At 37.4% G+C, this 20,858-nt stretch overlaps 1 protein-coding gene across 1 annotated transcript in view; it reads right to left on the reverse strand.

Moving 5' to 3' along the window:
• The window catches only part of LOC128636289 (PRKC apoptosis WT1 regulator protein-like), a 90,685-nt gene extending 70,230 nt beyond the window's left edge, over positions 1-20,455 (reverse strand). The window contains exon 1 of the mRNA XM_053689323.1: positions 20,057-20,455. Within this exon, the coding sequence (XP_053545298.1) occupies positions 20,057-20,455 (399 nt within the window). The remainder of the gene's footprint in view (positions 1-20,056) is intronic.
• Positions 20,456-20,858: the final 403 nt, after the last annotated feature.

The following is a 20,858-nucleotide window of genomic DNA, read 5'->3' on the forward strand; positions in this document are numbered from 1 at the left end:
TGCAATGCTGTTCCTTCAGTAAAGGATAACAAGTGTATGCAGCAAATTTAATGATGGAAGTAAATTGGAAAGTTGTTTGAAATTGTATGTTCTATCCAAGTCATGAAAGAAAATGTTGGGGTTTCCTGTCCCTTTAAAAATAATACAAGTTATAAACTTCAAACTACCAAAGGGCATTAGATCAAGTTAAAAGCCATCAATATGCTAAGTTTTATGAAAATACATTAAGCCATCTTTACTGTAGAACAGGCAACAAATCACAATTATAAGTCAATGGAATTTTTCTGGTTAACAGCACTTTTTTCTACATTAAAGGGAAACTAAACCCAAATTGTTTCTTTCATGATTCAGATAGAGCAACGATTTTAAACAACTTTCTAATTTACTCCTATAATCAATTGTTCTTCATTCTGTTGCTATCTTTATTTGAAAAAGCAGGAATGTAAACTTAAGAGCCGGCCCATTTTTGGTTCATCACCTGGGTAGCTCTTGCTGACTGGTGGCTAAATGTAGCAAACCAATCAGCAAACGCTATCCAGGTGCTGAACCAAAAATGGATTTGCTCTTAAGGTTACATTCCTGCTTTTTCAAATAAAGATAGCAAGAGAATGGAGAAAATTGATAATAGGAATAACTTAGAAAGTTGCTTAAAATTACATGTTCTATCTGAATCACGAAAGAACAAATGTGGGTTTAGTGTCCCTTTAAATAACTTTAAAATGGCTTGAAAAAGTCCATTGATTTAAAGGGATAGGAAAGTCAAAATTAAACTTGCATGATTCAGATAGAGCCGGTTATTTTAGGACACTTTTAAATTCACTTCTATTTTCAAATGTGTTTCGTTCTCTTAGTACCCCTTGTTAATTAATGAATATGCACATATCATACACTAGTGGGAGCTGCTGCTAATTGATGCCTGCACACATTTGTCTCTTGTGATTGGATAAATAGATATTTTCAGCTTCCTGTCAGTAGTGCAATGCTGTCCCTTCAGCAATGGATAACAAGAGAATGAAGAAAATTTGCTAATAGAATTAAATTTGAAAGTTGTTTAAAATTGTATTCTCTATCTGAATCATAAAATAACATTTTGGGTTTTACTATCTCTTTAATTGATTTGATTTGTAAGTTTTGTAGTCACTGGTAATAGCTACAAAACTGACACATTTCAGCACAACTCTTACTTCAATGTAAGACTCCTACATTTGTTAATATATTTTTCTTCATAGCTTTAAAGTTTTAAAAAATATCTAATTTATATAATTATATTATTATTTATATAATTATGGAATGTTTTAATACTTAAATGTATAACATTTCAGGCTGAAACACAAAATGTTTCTTTCATGATTCAGAAAGAGAATACCATTTTAAACAACTTTCTAATTTACTTCTATTATCTAATTTGTTTCATTCTCTTGGTATCATTTGTTGAAGGAGCAGCAATGCACTACTGGTTTCTAACAGAACACATGGGTGAGCCAATAACAGTCGGTATATATATGCAGCCACCAATCAGCAGCTAGAACCTAGGTTATTTGCTGCTCCTGAGCTTGCCTAGATAAACCTTTCAGCAAAAGATAACAAGATAAGGAAGCAAATTAAACAATAGAAGTAAATTGGAAAGTTGTTGAAAAATGTATTCTCTATCTGAATCATGAAAGAAAACTTTTGGGTTTCGTGTCCCTTTAAGTGAGCATTTTATAAGTGAGACATTAAGAATTAGGCTAAAGAATAAAACAAGAGTTCAACAAGGAGTGAACAAAGGACAAGACACAAGGCAAGTTATGTTGCGGTACTGTGTTTTATGTGTTTCACTAACTACTGTGTTTTATGTGTTTATACTAACTACTGGTGATATCTCTCCCAATCCTGGTCCCCCACAACTTCCTCACCTAGCCCATCTATGTGTGGCCTCTCCATAGACCTAGAAACCAGAACTCTGGAAACCCTACTCAAATTCCTTTTGTATCTACAGCCAACATCTCATTCACTTGTGCACTCAGGAGCTCTTGTTCTGTTTGCAACAAGCTTACTTTTACCCATAACCCTTTAAACACCCATCCCCTCAACTATTCTGGCTTTCTCCCTCAGACATAGCTTCCCCTGCTGCACTGTAACATGGGGGTCTCCAGTTCAGCCACACCCGTAGGTCTGAAAATGGACAAGGAGGTGGTGTAGGTATTTTACTTTCCTCTTGTTGCAACTTTCAACAAGTACAACCCAGCTCTTCCCTCAAATTTTCTTCCTTCTAAACCCACATCATTCGCTTATTCTCTCCCCTCTTAATATGTGTTGTGATCATTTATTGCTCTACCCCCCCCCCCCCCCGGGTCCTCAACTCAAAGACCCATTCATTTTGTTGCCTGGCTACCTTATTTCCTCTCCTCAGACACCATGGTCCTCATTTATGGGGATTTCTTTTTTTTCTCTTTTTATTTTTTTTATTTTAACTTTTATTGAATACAAAGAAATAAATAAGCAAAGTTTGAAGGCACAGCTCCTTTAATTCCATACCACCATAATAAGGTGGAGGGAAGAAGAGGTGGGGATTTCAACCTTCCTTTTGACAATCCCACTGCCCTGCTGCAAAAAACTTCTCCAGCTCACTTCCTCTTACGGTCTGTCACAATGGACTGACTCACCCATTCACAAAAACAGACACTCCATTGATCTGATTTTCAGCTATCTATTCACTCTCTCAAACTTTACAAATACCCCCTTTCTGACCATCATCTTCTTAAATGCAACATTACAGCACTTCCTACAACTTTCTCTCAATCAAACCATCACAACAAACTCCACAGAAACATTAAGTCACTAGATTAGAACCATCTCTCAAACTCTCTCAAACGTCTGCTCTCTTCCATCTCCTCCTTTTCCTGCCTGGACCAATCTATCTGCCACTACAGTCTTACATCGGTCCTTGACAATTTGCCTCTCCACCTTATTTCCTTGCTTCTTCCAAAATCTCTACCCTTATTCCTTCTATAACTGTTAACAATAACATTATAACCCAACCCGCGTACCCAATGTCTTGGGGTCACACTTGATTCAGATCTTAATTTCACTCCTAACATCTAGTTTTTGGCCATTTCCTGCTATTTCCACCTTAAAAACATCTCCCAAATTGGACACTTCCTTACACATGACACAACTAAGATTTTAATCCACTCTCTCATCATTTTCCATCTTGACTATTGCAACGCCATCCTCTCTGATCTACTTAGCTGCTGTCTATCTCCCTTACAATCCATAACAAATGCCTCTGCAAGGCTGCTCTTCCTTACATGTCGCTCTTCATCTGATGCACCTCCTTGCCAATCCTTCACTGGCTTCCTCTAACTTCCAGAATTAAACACAAAGTCCTGACTCTGACATGCAAAGCCCTCAATAAATTAAGAAAAAGTAACAAGAAGGAGGCGCCAATGGTGCAGATCAAAATGGTATTTCAAAATATCAAACTCATGTGAACACAAGGTACTCACAATAGGAGGAGGCACTCAGTTGTGCCAGTAGATGCAGGCTGGGTTTTAACAGCAATCCAGCTGGCTGTAAAGGGCAGTAAAAGGTGGCAGCTTCTCTATCAGCATCCGATGGAAGTAGATCTGAAAATGTAAGCAAGGATAGAGGCGCCTATGGTGCAGGTAAATGATGGTACAATAAGTGTTGATCGCTCACTCTAACACAATGTACTCACATTTGTTGAAGGCACTCACTTGTGCCTACAGAGGCAGGCTGGATTTTTACAGCAATCCAGCTGGCTGTGACAGGGTGGAAAGGCTGATTATCTGGGTGTCAGAGTACAAAAGACTCTATAGTAGCATAGCAAGGTGGTACCAAAATAACACTGAGAGTGGATATGTAATAAAAAATGGATTTATTAAAACATATAAAAAATAAAAAGTTACTCCACTCCTCAAAGTGTTAAAAACAACTGGTACATCAGGAATACATGCGACGCGTTTCTCAGTTACAACTGTTTCATGATGCCTGATGAAACAGTTGTAACTGAGAAACGCGTCGCATGTATTCCTGATGTACCAGTTGTTTTTAACACTTTGAGGAGTGGAGTAACTTTTTATTTTTTATATGTTTTAATAAATCCATTTTTTATTACATATCCACTCTCAGTGTTATTTTGGTACCACCTTGCTATGCTACTATAGAGTCTTTTGTACTCTGACACCCAGATAATCAGCCTGTATTAGGCTTGTTTGTAAAAGTAAAAGAAAAAGAAAACCAATATGGTTTTCAAGAGAAGTAGCACATGCAGTTAAGACAAAAAAGACAGTCTATAAAAAATTCAAACTCACTGGCTCAGAAGAGGATAAAGAAAAATGGAGAACCCATCAAAAGATGACAAAGCAGTTAATCAGAAAGGCTAAAGCTGATGCAGAAGAGAAAATAGCACAATCTGTAAAAAACGGTGACAAAACCTTCTTTAGATATATTAGTGAAAAGAGAAAAACTAACAGAGGGATAGTTAGACTCAAGAATGAGGATAGAGTATTGGAAGAAGATAAACAAATAGCAAACTGTTTAAATGATTACTTTTGTTCAGTCTTTACAACAGATGGTAAAGATAGTGAGATTCTATTAAGGGATGTTACTGTAAATAATAATGTGAGTAGTACTTTTCTTTTTACAGAGGAAGAGGTTTCAAGGGCTTTATCAAAAATAAAAGTTAATAAGGCTGTGGGTCCAGATAATATTCATCCAAGAGTTCTAAAAGAACTTCGATCCGTAATAGCTACTCCATTAGCTGATTTATTTAATCAGTCACTTCTAACAGGAGTTGTTCCAAAAGACTGGAAAATTGCCAATGTAGTCCCTCTTCATAAAAAGGGTAGTAGGGAAGATTCTGCTAACTATAGGCCAGTCAGTTTGACCTCAATTGCAGGGAAATTAATGGAAACTCTTTTAAAGGAAAGACTTGTATCTTTCATTCAGACAAACAACTTAGAAGACAAAGGACAGCATGGTTTCACTGCTGGAAGATCATGCCTGACTAATCTAATTGATTTCTTTGACCATGTAACTAAAATAATAGACCAGGGAGGAGCCGTAGATGTTGCATATCTAGACTTTAGCAAAGCATTTGACACCGTCCCACACAACAAACTTATTCACAAAATGTATTGCCTTGGAATAGATGCTAAGATTGTTAAGTGGGTAGAATGCTGGCTTAAAGATAGACGACAGAGAGTTTCAATTAATGGAGTACATTCAAATGAGGCATCAGTTACTAGTGGTGTTCCCCAAGGGTCAGTTCTTGGGCCTGTTTTGTTTAACATGTTCATAAGTGATATTGGAAGTGGGCTTAAGGGGAAGGTTTGCTTGTTTGCTGATGATACAAAAATTTGTAACAGGGTAGATGTTCCAGGAGGAGTTGATCAAATGAACTGTGATATTAATAAACTAGAGGACTGGTCAAATAAATGGGATCTGAAATTTAATATTACCAAGAGCAAAATTATGCATACAGGATCCAAAAACCCAAAGGCCAATTATAGTCTCAATGGTACATTACTGACTGTAATTAAAGAAGAAAGGGATTTGGGAATTATTATTTCAGATGATTTAAAATTTGGTACACAATGCCGCAGTGCAGCCAGCAAGGCCAGTCAAATGCTTGGTTGCATTGGAAGAGGTTTTATTAGCAGAAATAGCAAGGTTCTTATGCCACTTTACAGATCATTAGTTAGACCAAATATGGAATACTGTGTACAGTTCTGGAGACCATATCTTAAGACAGATATAAATAAACTAGAAGCTGTCCAAAGGAGGGCTACTAAAATGGTACATGGTCTAAAATATAAAACATACAAAGAAAGACTCTATGATCTAAATATGTATAGTTTAGAGGATAGAAGGGAAAGAGGTGACATGATAGAAACCTTCAAATATATGAAGGGACTTAATAAAATAGAAGCTGAAAGCATTTTTCACAAAAAAATAAATGCCAAAACAAGGGGTCACAATCTAAAGTTAGAGGGTAGTAGATTCAGGAGAAATTTGAGGAAGCATTTTTTTACAGAAAGGGTGGTGGATTCATGGAATAAACTTCCATTTGAGGTGGTAAACACAAAGACTGTAAAGGAATTTAAAAATGCCTGGGACATGCATAAGGCTATCCTAAGGAAAAAGTAACATGTAATATGGGTAGACTTGATGGGCCTTTTTGGTTCTTATCTACCGTCAAATTCTATGTTTCTATGTTTCTATGTTTCTATGTTTCCACCCTGTCACAGCCAGCTGGATTGCTGTAAAAATCCAGCCTGCCTCTGTAGGCACAAGTGAGTGCCTTCAACAAATGTGAGTACATTGTGTTAGAGTGAGCGATCAGCACTTATTGTACCATCATTTACCTGCACCATAGGCGCCTCTATCCTTGCTTACATTTTCAAAGCCCTCAATAACACTGCTCCCCCCTATATCTCAGACCTTGGGGTAGATTTATCAACTGTCGGGCAGACATGATCTGCTGTAGCGGATCATGTTCGTCCGACATCGATAAATGCCGATAGCATACGCTGTCGGCATTTATCATTGGACAAGCATTTCTGATTAAATGCTTGTTCAATGCCACCCACTGCACATTCGCGGATAATCGGCCGCTAGCTCAGAGTGTCGATCATCCCGATCGTATGATCGCTATGATTAACTCATCCGCCACCTCAACTTTGAGGGGAAAATTGCAGCATCCGCTGCTTGATAAATCTACCCCTCGTCTCCACATACTCTCCCTCCTGTCCCCTTCACTCTGCTCATGACCTCCTTCTCTCCTCCTTTGTTGTTACCTCCTTACAATTCCGTCTACAGGACTTCTCCAGACTGGCTCCTATCTTGTGGAACTCTCTGCCTCGCTCCACTTGACTCTCCCCTAGTTTTGAAACTTCAAGTGTTCCTTAAAGACTCTACTGTTCAGGAATGCATACAATATACACTAACATTTTCTTACCTGAGTTCCTCTCATCCTTTTGTCATCCCCTTAAACCCCCTTGGCATGTAGCCTACGAGACCAGCTGTTTGTAGATCACCTTCATGAGAGCTGACTTACAACAGTGCAACACTTAGCAGCGCCCTCTAACCACGTGTTCCCTATAAATGTTACCTGAATATTATCTCTCTGTTTATAGTGCTACGGAATCAGTTGACATTCTACAAGTATCTGATAATACAAAAGAAAAAAGAACATATACTAGGCGCTACAATATAAAAATACACAATAACATGTAATAATGTCTCTCCTTCTACATATACCATACACTATACCATATATGAATCTTGTGTACACTGTATGTTCTTGTAGTTAGCTTGAGTTCCCCTTTAATAATTAGAGTCTTTATTAGTCCATATGGGGAAAGCAAATATATCCAATGCTGATATATTAAAACTCAAAAGGCTGCTCCTTTAGAAGAGTCCCATCACGAACTCTGCGCAGACAACTGTAGTAAAAGAGAAGATAGGAGCACACAAACACATCTAAGTGTTGATTGTAATTACAACTTTAATATTATTTTCACCCTAATAAAGATTCGCACTCACACTTTAAAAGTTATAAAAGGCACTAAAGCATCAATAAAACAAACTGCAAACCCGCTCCGTCGTTTCTTGTGTAGATGTTCAAGAGTCCCATTCAGCGTATCCACTAATCAGTGAAAGGGGGTGTGTATCCAGCCTGGCCAATCCGGTGTCACAATACCCTCTACAAATCCTCTGATTGACTTAGAGATGGGGGGGTGTAGGAATACCGGCTTTGTCTATGTAAGCGCTGCACTGAGAATGACACACAGAGTCCCTTGATCGCCGGATAGAATGTCCACGGTTGCAGGTTTTAAAAAACAGCGTTAGGCAAGGCTCAGTTACATAGCCTATAACTAATGGCCCTAAGCATATGTAGTAATTGTATTATAACAAGCACTATCGTAGCTTCACTGGGACCAATTGATTTCTATTTACTCAACGCACGTTTCGTTCCGAACTGGAACTTTTTCAAGAGTAATTTCAAGTACTTCCTTCCTGTCTTTTAAAGGAAGGGAGGAAGGTGCTTATCCAATCAATTCTTTGATATACTTATAACACAAATAGAACTTATTATAAACCTATTCGAGTAATGCATTCATATAACTTATTAACAACATATTAATGTTACATTATAAGAACAATAAATACAGTTACTAAACATATATTAAAATACATTACAATATATATAAAACCACACTATTATCCTTCATACATCCAATGTCGCTCCTTTAGCATACTATGATGTATAACAATGAACTAACATATCATATTGACAAATATATAATTATGTGAACTCCTGCATCTTGTATTTATTATATTTAGCATGTAGTCCAATGTACTATGGCCTAGATTTGGAGTTTGGCGGTAGCCGTGAAAACCAGCGTTAGAGGCTCCTAACGCTGGTTTTAGGCTACCTCTGGTATTTGGAGTCACTCAAAATAGGGTCTAACGCTCACTTTTCAGCCGCGACTTTTCCATACCGCAGATCCCCTTACGTCAATTGCGTATCCTATCTTTTCAATGGGATTTTTCTAACTCCGGTATTTAGAGTCGTGTCTGAAGTGAGCGTTAGAAATCTAACGACAAAACTCCAGCCGCAGAAAAAAGTCAGGAGTTAAGAGCTTTCTGGGCTAACGCCGGTTCATAAAGCTCTTAACTACTGTACTCTAAAGTACACTAACACCCATAAACTACCTATGTACCCCTAAACCGAGGTCCCCCCACATCGCCGCAACTCGATTACTTTTTTTTAACCCCTAATCTGCCGACCGCCACCTACGTTATCCTTATGTACCCCTAATCTGCTGCCCCTAACACCGCCGACCCCTATATTATATTTATTAACCCCTAATCTGCCCCCCACAACGTCGCCGTCAGCTACCTACACTTATTAACCCCTAATCTGCCGTCCGCACGCCGCCGCCAGCTACATTATCCCTATGTACCCCTAATCTGCTGCCCTAACATCGCCGACCCCTATATTATATTTATTAACCCCTAACCTGCCCCCCACAACGTCGCTGCCACCTACCTACAATAATTAACCCCTAATCTGCCGACCGCAAAGACCCGCCAGCTACATTATAGCTATGTACCCCTAATCTGCTGCCCCTAACACCGCCGACCCCTATATTATATTTATTAACCCCTAACCTGCCCTCCCTAACATCGCCGACACCTAACTTCAATTATTAACCCCTAATCTGCCGACCGAATCTCGCCGCTATTCTAATAAATGTATTAACCCCTAAAGCTAAGTCTAACCCTAACACTAACACCCCCCTAAGTTAAATATAATTTACATCTAACGAAATTAATTAACTCCTATTAAATAAATTATTCCTATTTAAAGCTAAATACTTACCTGTAAAATAAATCCTAATATAGCTACAACATAAATTATAATTATATTATAGCTATTTTAGGATTAATATTTATTTTACAGGTAACTTTGTATTTATTTTAACCAGGTACAATAGCTATTAAATAGTTAAGAACTATTTAATAGCTAAAATAGTTAAAATAATTACAAATTTACCTGTAAAATAAATCCTAACCTAAGTTACAATTAAACCTAACACTACACTATCAATAAATTAATTAAATAAAATACCTACAATTACCTACAATTAAACCTAACACTACACTATCAATAAATAAATTAAATACAATACCTACAAATAACTACAATGAAATAAACTAACTAAAGTACAAAAAATAAAAAAGAACTAAGTTACAAAAAATAAAAAAATATTTACAAACATAAGAAAAATATTACAACAATTTTAAACTAATTACACCTACTCTAAGCCCCCTAATAAAATAACAAAGCCCCCCAAAATAAAAAAATGCCCTACCCTATTCTAAATTACTAAAGTTCAAAGCTCTTTTACCTTACCAGCCCTGAACAGGGCCCTTTGCGGGGCATGCCCCAAGAAGTTCAGCTCTTTTGCCTGTAAAAAAAAACATACAATACCCCCCCCCAACATTACAACCCACCACCCACATACCCCTAATCTAACCCAAACCCCCCTTAAATAAACCTAACACTAAGCCCCTGAAGATCATCCTACCTTGTCTTCACTATACCAGGTTCACCGATCCGTCCTGGCTCCGATATCTTCATCCAACCCAAGAGGGGGCTAGACATCCATCATCCGATGGCTGAAGAAGTCCAGAAGAGGGTCCAAAGTCTTCATCCTATCCGGGAAGAAGAGTAGATCCGGACCGGCAACCATCTTCTTCCAAGCGGCATCTTCTATCTTCATCCGATGAGGACCGGCTCCATCCTGAAGACCTCCACCGCGGACCCATCTTCATCCGGCGATGTCCAACTGAAGAATGACGGTTCCTTTAAGGGACGTCATCCAAGATGGCGTCCCTCGAATTCCGATTGGCTGATAGGATTCTATCAGCCAATCGGAATTAAGGTAGGAATATTCTGATCGGCTGATGGAATCAGCCAATCAGAATCAAGTTCAATCCGATTGGCTGATTGGATCAGCCAATCGGATTGAACTTGATTCTGATTGGCTGATTCCATCAGCCAATCAGAACATTCCTACCTTAATTCCGATTGGCTGATAGAATCCTATCAGCCAATCGGAATTCGAGGGACGCCATCTTGGATGACGTCATTTAAAGGAACCGTCATTCGTCGTTCAGTCGTCGGCCAGGATGGATGTTCCGCGTCGGAGGTCTTCCGGATCCTGCCGCTCCGCTCCGGATGGATGACGATAGAAGATCCCGCTTGGATGAAGACTTCAATCGGATGGAAGACCTCTTCTGCCCCGCTTGGATAAAGACTTCTACTGGATGGAGGCCCTCTTCTTGCTCCACTTGGATCAAGACTTCGGACCCTCTTCTGGACCGATCGCTGAACCCGGTGAGGTGAAGACAAGGTAGGGAGATCTTCAGGGGCTTAGTGTTAGGTTTATTTAAGGGGGGTTTGGGTTAGATTAGGGGTATGTGGGTGGTGGGTTTTAATGTTGGGGGGGGGTATTGTATGTTTTTTTTTACAGGCAAAAGAGCTGAACTTCTTGGGGCATGTCCCGCAAAGGGCCCTGTTCAGGGCTGGTAAGGTAAAAGAGCTTTGAACTTTAGTAATCTAGAATAGGGTAGGGCATTTTTTTTATTTTGGGGGGCATGCCCCAAGAAGTTGTTATTTTATTAGGGGGCTGAGAGTAGGTGTAATTAGTTTAAAATTGTTGTAATATTTTTCTTATGTTTGTAAATATTTTTTTATTTTTTGTAACTTAGTTCTTTTTTATTTTTTGTACTTTAGTTAGTTTATTTCATTGTAGTTATTTGTAGGTATTGTATTTAATTAATTTATTGATAGTGTAGTGTTAGGTTTAATTGTAGGTAATTGTAGGTATTTTATTTAATTAATTTATTGATAGTGTAGTGTTAGGTTTAATTGTAACTTAGGTTAGGATTTATTTTACAGGTAAATTTGTAATTATTTTAACTATTTTAGCTATTAAATAGTTCTTAACTATTTAATAGCTATTGTACCTGGTTAAAATAAATACAAAGTTACCTGTAAAATAAATATTAATCCTAAAATAGCAATAATATAATTATAATTTATATTGTAGCTATATTAGGATTTATTTTACAGGTAAGTATTTAGCTTTAAATAGGAATAATTTATTTAATAAGAGTTAATTAATTTCATTAGATTAAAATTATATTTAATTTAGGGGGGTGTTAGTGTTAGGGTTAGACTTAGCTTTAGGGGTTAATACATTTATTAGAATAGCGGTGAGCTCAAGTCGGCAGATTAGGGGTTAATAATTGAAGTTAGGTGTTGGCGATGTTAGGGAGGGCAGATTAGGGGTTAATACTATTTATTATAAGGTTAGTGAGGCGGATTAGGGGTTAATAACTTTATAATAATAGCGGTGCGGTCCGTTCGGCAGATTAGGGGTTAATAAGTGTAGGCAGGTGGAGGCGACGTTGTGGGGGGCAGATTAGGGGTTAATAAATATAATATAGGGGTCGGCGATGTTAGGGCAGCAGATTAGGGGTACATAGGGATAATGTAAGTAGCGGCGGTTTACGAAGCGGCAGATTAGGGGTTAATAATAATATGCAGGGGTCAGCAATAGCGGGGGCGGCAGATTAGGGGTTAATAAGTGTAAGGTTAGGGGTGTTTAGACTCGGGGTACATGTTAGAGTGTTAGGTGCAGACGTAGGAAGTGTTTCCCCATAGGAAACAATGGTGCTGCGTTAGGAGCTGAACGCTGCTTTTTTGCAGGTGTTAGGTTTTTTTTCAGCTCAAACAGCCCCATTGTTTCCTATGGGGGAATCGTGCACGAGCACGTTTTTGAGGCTGGCCGCTTGCGTAAGCAACTCTGGTATCGAGAGTTGAAGCTGCGTTAAATATGCTCTACGCTCCTTTTTTGGAGCCTAACGCAGCCTTTATGTGGACTCTCAATACCAGAGTTATTTTAAGGTGCGGCCAGAAAAAAGCCAGCGTTAGCTTTTCGGGTCGTTACCGACAAAACTCTAAATCTAGCCGTAAATAAATAAAATATAGTCCCATATTATTTTAATCCTATATTAGTTAAGCATCGGCAGCATGAGTTACATCAAAAAAGACTGGATGTCTAATTCAACATTCATCCCCTTAGGGTAAAGGCAATCCAGTTTTTTTTATCCAGTAAGTCTCTTGTCGCAGTTTTAATAACCTATTAGTATCCCAAATATTTGAAGCAATCAATTCCATGATATTAATCTCCAAATCTAGGATCTTTATTGTGAATTCATTTAAAATGTTTGGAGACACTATGGGTTTCTAAGCCCTTCTCAATGTTATTCAGATGTTCCCTAAATCTATATTTGATTTTTCTCTTAGTTCTCACAACGTAGATAAAATTACATTTGCATTTCAAGTGGTAAACCACGTAGGTGCTCATGCACGTGCACCTACTTGTATTTTTTAAACACCTAGTGCCATTAACCCCTTAATGACCACAATGTACCCTGTATGTCACTGGTCATTAAGGGTTTTTTCAGGACATAATAGCACAAGTCTAGCAAGAACACGCTATTAATGCCCTCCCTCCAGCAGGCTTTGTGGAATAGAGCAGTCTCAACGCTGGTGACAAGACCGCGCTATAAAACAATCAAGTCCCAAAAAAAGGCCAGCGACATACAGGGTACGTCGCTGGTCCTTAAGGGGTTAAAATTCTCAATACTATTGTGATATTTTGCTATATTAGGGCACATTAAACATTCTTTGGTTTTACATTTATATGCCCCAGGTGAACCCCCCAGTCTAACATCCTTATTGGAGGTTTGTTTCTCAACTTACTGGGTGCTAAAAAAAAATTAAGGTCCTTATTCTTCCTAAACAGGATTTCTGGTCTGTCACCTATCGAATTCTTAAGAACAGGGTCCAATTGTAACACTTTCCAATGTTTATTCATTATACTTTTAATCTTGTGGTGTTGGTTATTATATTTAGTGTTTAATTTAGGATTCAAATTCTCACTTCTATTTCTTTTATTGTTCTTTGGTTTTTGTAATAGGGAATTTCTATCTATCAAATCTACCCTCTCCTTCATTTTTACTAGATGTTGTTTATTACAGCCCTTGTCCTCAAACTTATCAGTGAGGATCTTGACTTCTTGATTGTAATCTTGAATGCTTGTACAATTTCGCTTAATGCGCTGTTATTGGCCAAAGGAATATTGTTCTTCCATTGTTTAAGATGGCCACTATGTGCTTTTAATAAGCTATTTCTGTCCGTATCCTTTCTATAATTTATTACTGATACTTTATTTGCATTAATAAACAGGGTTAAATCCAAAAAAATCATTAATGTTTGTGAATATGAGAAAGTGAATTTTAAATTAAAATCATTCCTATTCATATGATTCACTAGTTCCTTTATAGTGTGTGGCTCCCCTTGCCAAATCATAATAATATCATCTATATACCGAAAATACATATAAATATTAGAGGAATAGGGATTATTGTTCCATATGTAATGATCCTCATAATTAGACATATATAAATTTGCATATGATGGGGCAAATGTAGTCCCCTTCGCTGTTCCCTGTATTTGTAGAATTTGTTTTGAAATAAAAACTAATTATGCGACAAAATAAACTGTTTAGATTCAGACAGAAAATTTGTATGTACAGCTGAGATGTTTCCTTTCAAGCATTCTTCCCTAATTACTGCTTAACTAATATAGGATTAAAAAAATAATATGGGACTATATTTTATTTATATAGTACATGGGACTACATGCTAAATATAATAAATACAAGATGCAGGAGTTCACATAATTATATATTTGTCAATATGATATGTTAGTTCATTGTTATACATCATAGTATGCTAAAGGAGCGACATTGGTTGTATGAAGGATAATAGTGTTTGGTTTTATATATATTGTAATGTATTTTAATATATGTTTAGTAACTGATTTTATTGTTCTTATAATGTAACATTAATATTTTGTTAATAAGTTATATGAATGCATTACTCAAATAGGTTTATAATAAGTTCTATTTGTGTTATAAGTATATCAAAGAATTGATTGGATAAGCACCTTCCTCCCTTCCTTTAAAAGACAGGAAGGAAGTGCTTGAAATTACTCTTGAAAAAGTTCCAGTTTGGAATGAAACGTGCGTCGAGTAAATAGAAATCAATTGGTCCCAGTGAAGCTACGATAGTGCTTGTTATAATACAATTACTACATATGCTTAGGGCCATTAGTTATAGGCTATGTAACTGAGCCTTGCCTAACGCTGTTTTTTAAAACCTGCACCCGTGGACATTCTATCCGACATTCTCAGTGCAGCGCTTACATAGACAAAGCCGGTATTCCTACACACCCCCATCTCTAAGTCAATCAGAGGATTTGTACAGGGTATTGTGACACCGGATTGGCCAGGCTGGATACACACCCCCTTTCACTGATTAGTGGATACGCTGAATGGGACTCTTGAACATCTACACAAGAAACGACAGAGCGGGTTTGCAGTTTGTTTTATTGATGCTTTAGTGCCTTTTATAACTTTTAAAGTGTGAGTGCGATTCTTTATTAGGGTGAATCAGACCTCGCTGAATACGGCGAGCAATACGCTCACCATATTCAGCATTGCATCAGCAGCTCACAAGAGCTGCTGGTGCAACGCTGCCCCCTGCAGACTCGTGGCCAATTGGGTTGTATTGTGGTTATGTGCGTCCGCCTGCTCAGAGTCTTTGTGACCGCTGCTTCATAACTGCTGTTTCTGGTGAGTCTGAAGACTCGCCAGAAACAGGGGCCATCAAGATCCATACGGAGCTTGTTAAATAGAGCCCTATATCTTACAGATCAAAGACAACAAAGGGATAACACAACATACATCACATGCCATAGCCTCAACTTTTAGAGATTACTTTCAGAATCTTTATAATATACCACCCTGCGTATCAAAACAATATATTAACCCGCAACAGAGAGTAGAGGACATAGATTCCTTTCTCTCACAACTTAATTTACCCAAAATTACACAGGAACAATTATACAAATTAGAGTCCCCGATAACGGAGATAGAAATACATAAGACAATCAAAAACCTCCCAACGGGAAAATCACCAGGACCAGATGGTTTTAGCTATTCCTATTACACCAAGTTTAGGTCCCTATTGACCCCACATTTGCTGGCATATTTTAATTCGATAAATGATTCATGTACCTTCTCTAGATCGGCATTAGAAGCGCACATTATAATGATACTCAAACCAGGAAAACCTGCGGACAATCCTTCTAGCTACCTACCCATATCTTTAATTAACGCAGATATTAAGATTTATTCTAAAATTATAGCGACACATTTGAATACACTTCTGACAGAGATTATTGAACCAGAACAGGTAGGATTTATACTTGACAGGGAGGCAAAGGATGGCACGGTCAGGGCCTTAAATCTTATACACTATGCACAAGAAAAGAAAATACTGATGATTTTACTCTCGGCAGATGCAGAAAAGGCCTTTGACCATGTCAGCTGGGACTTCCTTAGACAAACATTACATCATATGGGCATAGGAAACATAACTATTAGTCGTATATTTGCTATGTATAACCAGCCAAGTGCAAAAATCTCACTCAACGGAATCCTATCGGAGCCATTTAACCGAGCGAATGGCACCAGGCAGGGATGCCCCCTATTCCCACTGTTATTTGCGTGTGTCATTGAAACCTTAGCATCATAGATTAGACAGAACAAACGTATAAAAGGACTGACTATAGGGGATCAAACATATACAATATCACTATATGCTGACAACATTATATTCACAATTACTGACCCTATACATACTTTACCGACAATACTTCAGGAGTTACAATCTTTCCAAGATTACTCAAACTTTGTAATAAATTTATCTAAATCAGAAATACTAAATATATCCCTAGACGAGAAAACAGCAGAAAATGTAAAAAATACCACACCTTTTAAATGGTGTTTGACATCAATTAAATACTTGGGAGTTAACCTTACACCAACTTTAGATGATATATTTATCAGTAATTACATACCTATGAAGGAAAAGATCATAAATGACCTCTCTAGATGGAGACATAAGAACATATCGTGGACAGGTAGGGTTAGCTTAATAAAAATGAACATATTCCCCAGGATTTTATACCTTTTACAAACTCTCCCTGTACTGCTCCCTAATACTTACATCAGATCCTTACAAAAAGCTTTTACTGATTTCACATGGAACAAAAAACACCCTAGAATAAATAGACATATAATGATGTTAAATAAAACTCAAGGTGGATTAGGCATGCCCAACTTACAGGCGTACAGGACCGCAATATTTCTACAAAGAATATTAGATTTATACACACGCCTATCCCATAAAAGATGGGTACAAATAGAATTGGATTGTATCCAGACTTCGCGCATGAGCGAGCTCTGTTGCTCGTTCAACACTAAACAAAAAGTTATGAAAACCACTAACCTCATAATTCTGGAGACTCTAACCACCTGGGAAATAGCTCTTAAACAATTCTCACATATATCTTCTAGACCCTCCCCCTTAACCTCGATGATCAAAAATGGAGTAATAGAATTACCCCACTCAATATTAGACCAGCAGATAATGGAAATTCCGACAGACTTGCCTGCATACTTACTCATAGATAAGGAACAAATCAAATCACAACAATCATTGATTCAACAAGGAATATATGGGTTTAAAAACTGGTACACATATCATAGAACACATTATTTTTCCATGAGAGACCCATTAGCCAAAAACATGATGAGACCGCGTACTAACTTTGAGCTACTATGCACCCAAACTCCTCCACCACGACACACAATATCAAAAATTTACAAAATACTGACCCACATTCAGCCGGGACATATACATCGCTATATGGAGAATTGGGAAAAAGATTTAGGAGTTATCATATTACCACAGACTTGCTCGCAGATATTCCAAGCCACATTAAAAAACATCGGCATCTGCTACTTTCACTGAACTTAACCTTAAAATATTACACAGGTGGTACTATACACCCCCGTAGACTTCACCGCCTGTTTCACACAACGCAAAATAAGTGCTGGAGATATGGGCATGTAGAAAGTGACATGGCCCACTTATGGTGGTGGTGCTCCTCTTTTCAGGACTTATGGAGGCAAATTATTGCAGAAATAGAACAGATTGTTGAGAAACAATTACCTTTAGACCCCTTAATCTGGTTTCTAAATAAGCCACCGAAATTGAGACATAAACCGACACAAAACTCTTCTTTATTATGACAAATAGTGTAAAATTCCTGATAGCGAAGAAATGGAAGGGTAGGGAAGTTCCTGATATTTTAATGTGGAGAAAAAAGGTTTCTGAGATCCTAGAACTGGAAGAGTGTCATTACATAAAGCACGACCAAATGGATATATATACGCTGAAATAGGAACACTATGGGAAACATACATTCATACATTGAACACGATATGAACAGACTACCTTTGGACATTGTAAAAAATTGGATAGATAGCATTTCCTATAAGGTTGAAACACTTGGGAGCATACACTTCACATAATCAAAGACTGCAGCTAAACTCAGATTAGCCGAATGCCTCATAGGATCAGACTGGGAGTAATATATACTGTGTTGGATTGTACTATGGTTTTAATGTTAAACAGTTGAAAATGAATCAGCATGTATATGTAACTGGGTGCTGCGTCTCCACATATGTAACATTTTGAATTCCAAATAAAGCTGATTTAAAAAAAAAAATATATAATAATAATAATTATAATAATAATGGCCCCAATGCTGAAGGAAAAGTTCCCAAATGCTATGATTTACCAATGCAACAAATAAAGGGGACTTTCGGTCATGAAGTATTAAATACTTCATTGTGAAAGTTCCTTTATTTGTCTGCAGTGTTTGCAAGGAAAGGAACTTTCAGCATGAATTGTTTTATACTTCATGACTGAAAGTCCCCTTTATTTGTTGCATTGGTAAATCCTAGCGTTTCAAGCTATAATGAATGAATATTAACCAATGCTAGTTTATATCATGGGTACTAAGCTTGGGTGTTGAAGCATGTCACCTGAGGGTGTCACTGAATAAGGGTTAAAGGTGAAGAGATCCTAAATTGTCAATTGTATCTTTAAGAATACATTTTGTAATATTTAAGTGACATCACTGACATATATTGAGTCTTATTGCTTATACTATAAATGGATGAGGTGCAATTATAATTTAAAGGTACAGTAAACACTTTTGATTGTAATATAGTGTTTAATAGTACACTTTCCAATCCTTAGATTTCACAAGCCTAACTGCTATACATCTAACCCTCACTCGCTTTAGCAGAGGTGATAAGATAAGATATTACAAAACAATGCAAGTGCTGCTAACAAAATGAAAGCTGCTAGCTATGTCTACTCTAGCAACATGAACTGATTGGTTCCTCCAAAAAGACGACTTGTGGGGGGAGTTTGACCATTGAAAAACAATTGCAGTAAACAGTGTTAATGTAGGCAAAACATTTAAAGGTGTTAATCTTCCAACGTCGTAATTGGAAAATTGCAAGCACAGGATTAAAGAAATAGTCTAGTCAAAATGAAAGGGACAGTCTAGTCCAAAATAAACTTTAATGATTCAGATATGGCACGTCATTTTAAACAATTTTCCAATTTACTTTTATTACCAATTTTGCTTTGTTCTATTGGCATTCTTAGTTAAAAGCTAAACCTAGGAGGTTCATATGCTAATTTCTAAGCCCTTGAAGGCCGCCTCTTCTCTCAGGGCATTTTGACAGTTTTTCACCACTAGAGGGTGTTAGTTAATGTGTGTCATATAGATAACACTGTGCTCACGCACTTGGAGTTCAGGTGAGCCAGCTCTGATTGGCTAAAATGGATGTCTGTCAAAAGAACTGAAATAAGGGGGCAGAGGCTTAGATAAAAGGTAATCACAGAGGTTAAAAGTGTATTTATATAACTGTGTTGGTTGTGCAAAACTAGGGAATGGATAATAAAGGGATTATCTATCTTTTTAAACAATAAAAATTCTGGTGTAGACTGTCCCTTTAAACTTTCATGTTTCGGACAGAGCATGCAATTTTAAGCAACTTTCTAATTTACTCCAATTATTCATTTTTCTTTGTTCTCTTGGAATACTTGAATGTAAGTTTAGGAGGCCACACATTTTTGGTTCTGAAGCTGGGTAGTGCTTGCAGATTGGTTGCTACATTTAGACACCAATCAGAAAGGGCTTCCCAGGTGCTGAACCAAAATTGGGCTGTCTCCTATGTTTACATTCTTGCTTTATCAAATAAAGATACCAAGAGAATGAAGAAAAATTGATAATATGAGTAAATTAGAAAGTTGCTTTAAATTGCCTGCTCTATCTGAATCATGAAAGCTTAATTTTGACTAGACTATTCCTTTAACAACAACAACATTTTTGATTTCATGGATGTATTGACTATATCACAGGTTCTAAAAGGACACTAAATGAGCCTCAATAAAACAATGTCCTACAACTCACCTCTACTGGTGTTATATTGGCTACACCTGTTGGCCGACGCTTTTCTCTCAGTTTCCGTTTCTCTATTTGAGTAAGATGCTTCTTCTGGGGGTTCCCTTTCTTCGCATTAATTTTCGAGGAGGTTGAATCATGTAATTTGTTTTCCATATCATCATGTGCTTGAGATTTACTAGGGGCCTCAGTTGACTTTCCACTAAGTTCTTTGATTTGCTCCTGCTTTTGGTGTGTTTGGTGATCCACTTCATGATAGGACACACTGTGGTCTACTGACCTGTTTACACTGAGGCTTATTGAAGATGATGATGAAGATGAGCGCAGTCTCATTCGCTCTCTACGTGCTTTCCACTCTTCCATAAAGGGCGCCTGATCGGTGCTACTGCCTTTACCATTTCTGGACATAATTAATCCTTGTTTAAAAAGATAAAACCTAGAGAATGTGAGGAATATATAGTTTGGAGTTGCAAGAAAGGTTAAAGTCTTACCAATATTATAAAATCTAAGAAATTAAAGACATCCGGATTAGTTATGTAACAGAGCTTAGATGTAATATATAACACATGATACATGATATAATATAGACACACTGATACATTGTGTGCTACAGACGCACTGATACATTGTGTGATACAAACACACTGATACATGGTGTAATACAGACACACTGATACATGGTGTGATACAGACACACTGATACATGGTGTGATACAGACACACTGATACATGGTGTGATACAGGCACACTGATACATGGTGTGATACAGACACACTAATACATGGTGTGATACAGACACACTAATACATGG

The sequence above is a fragment of the Bombina bombina genome, chromosome 7 (genome assembly GCF_027579735.1).
Source record: "Bombina bombina isolate aBomBom1 chromosome 7, aBomBom1.pri, whole genome shotgun sequence".
NCBI lineage: Eukaryota > Metazoa > Chordata > Amphibia > Anura > Bombinatoridae > Bombina > Bombina bombina.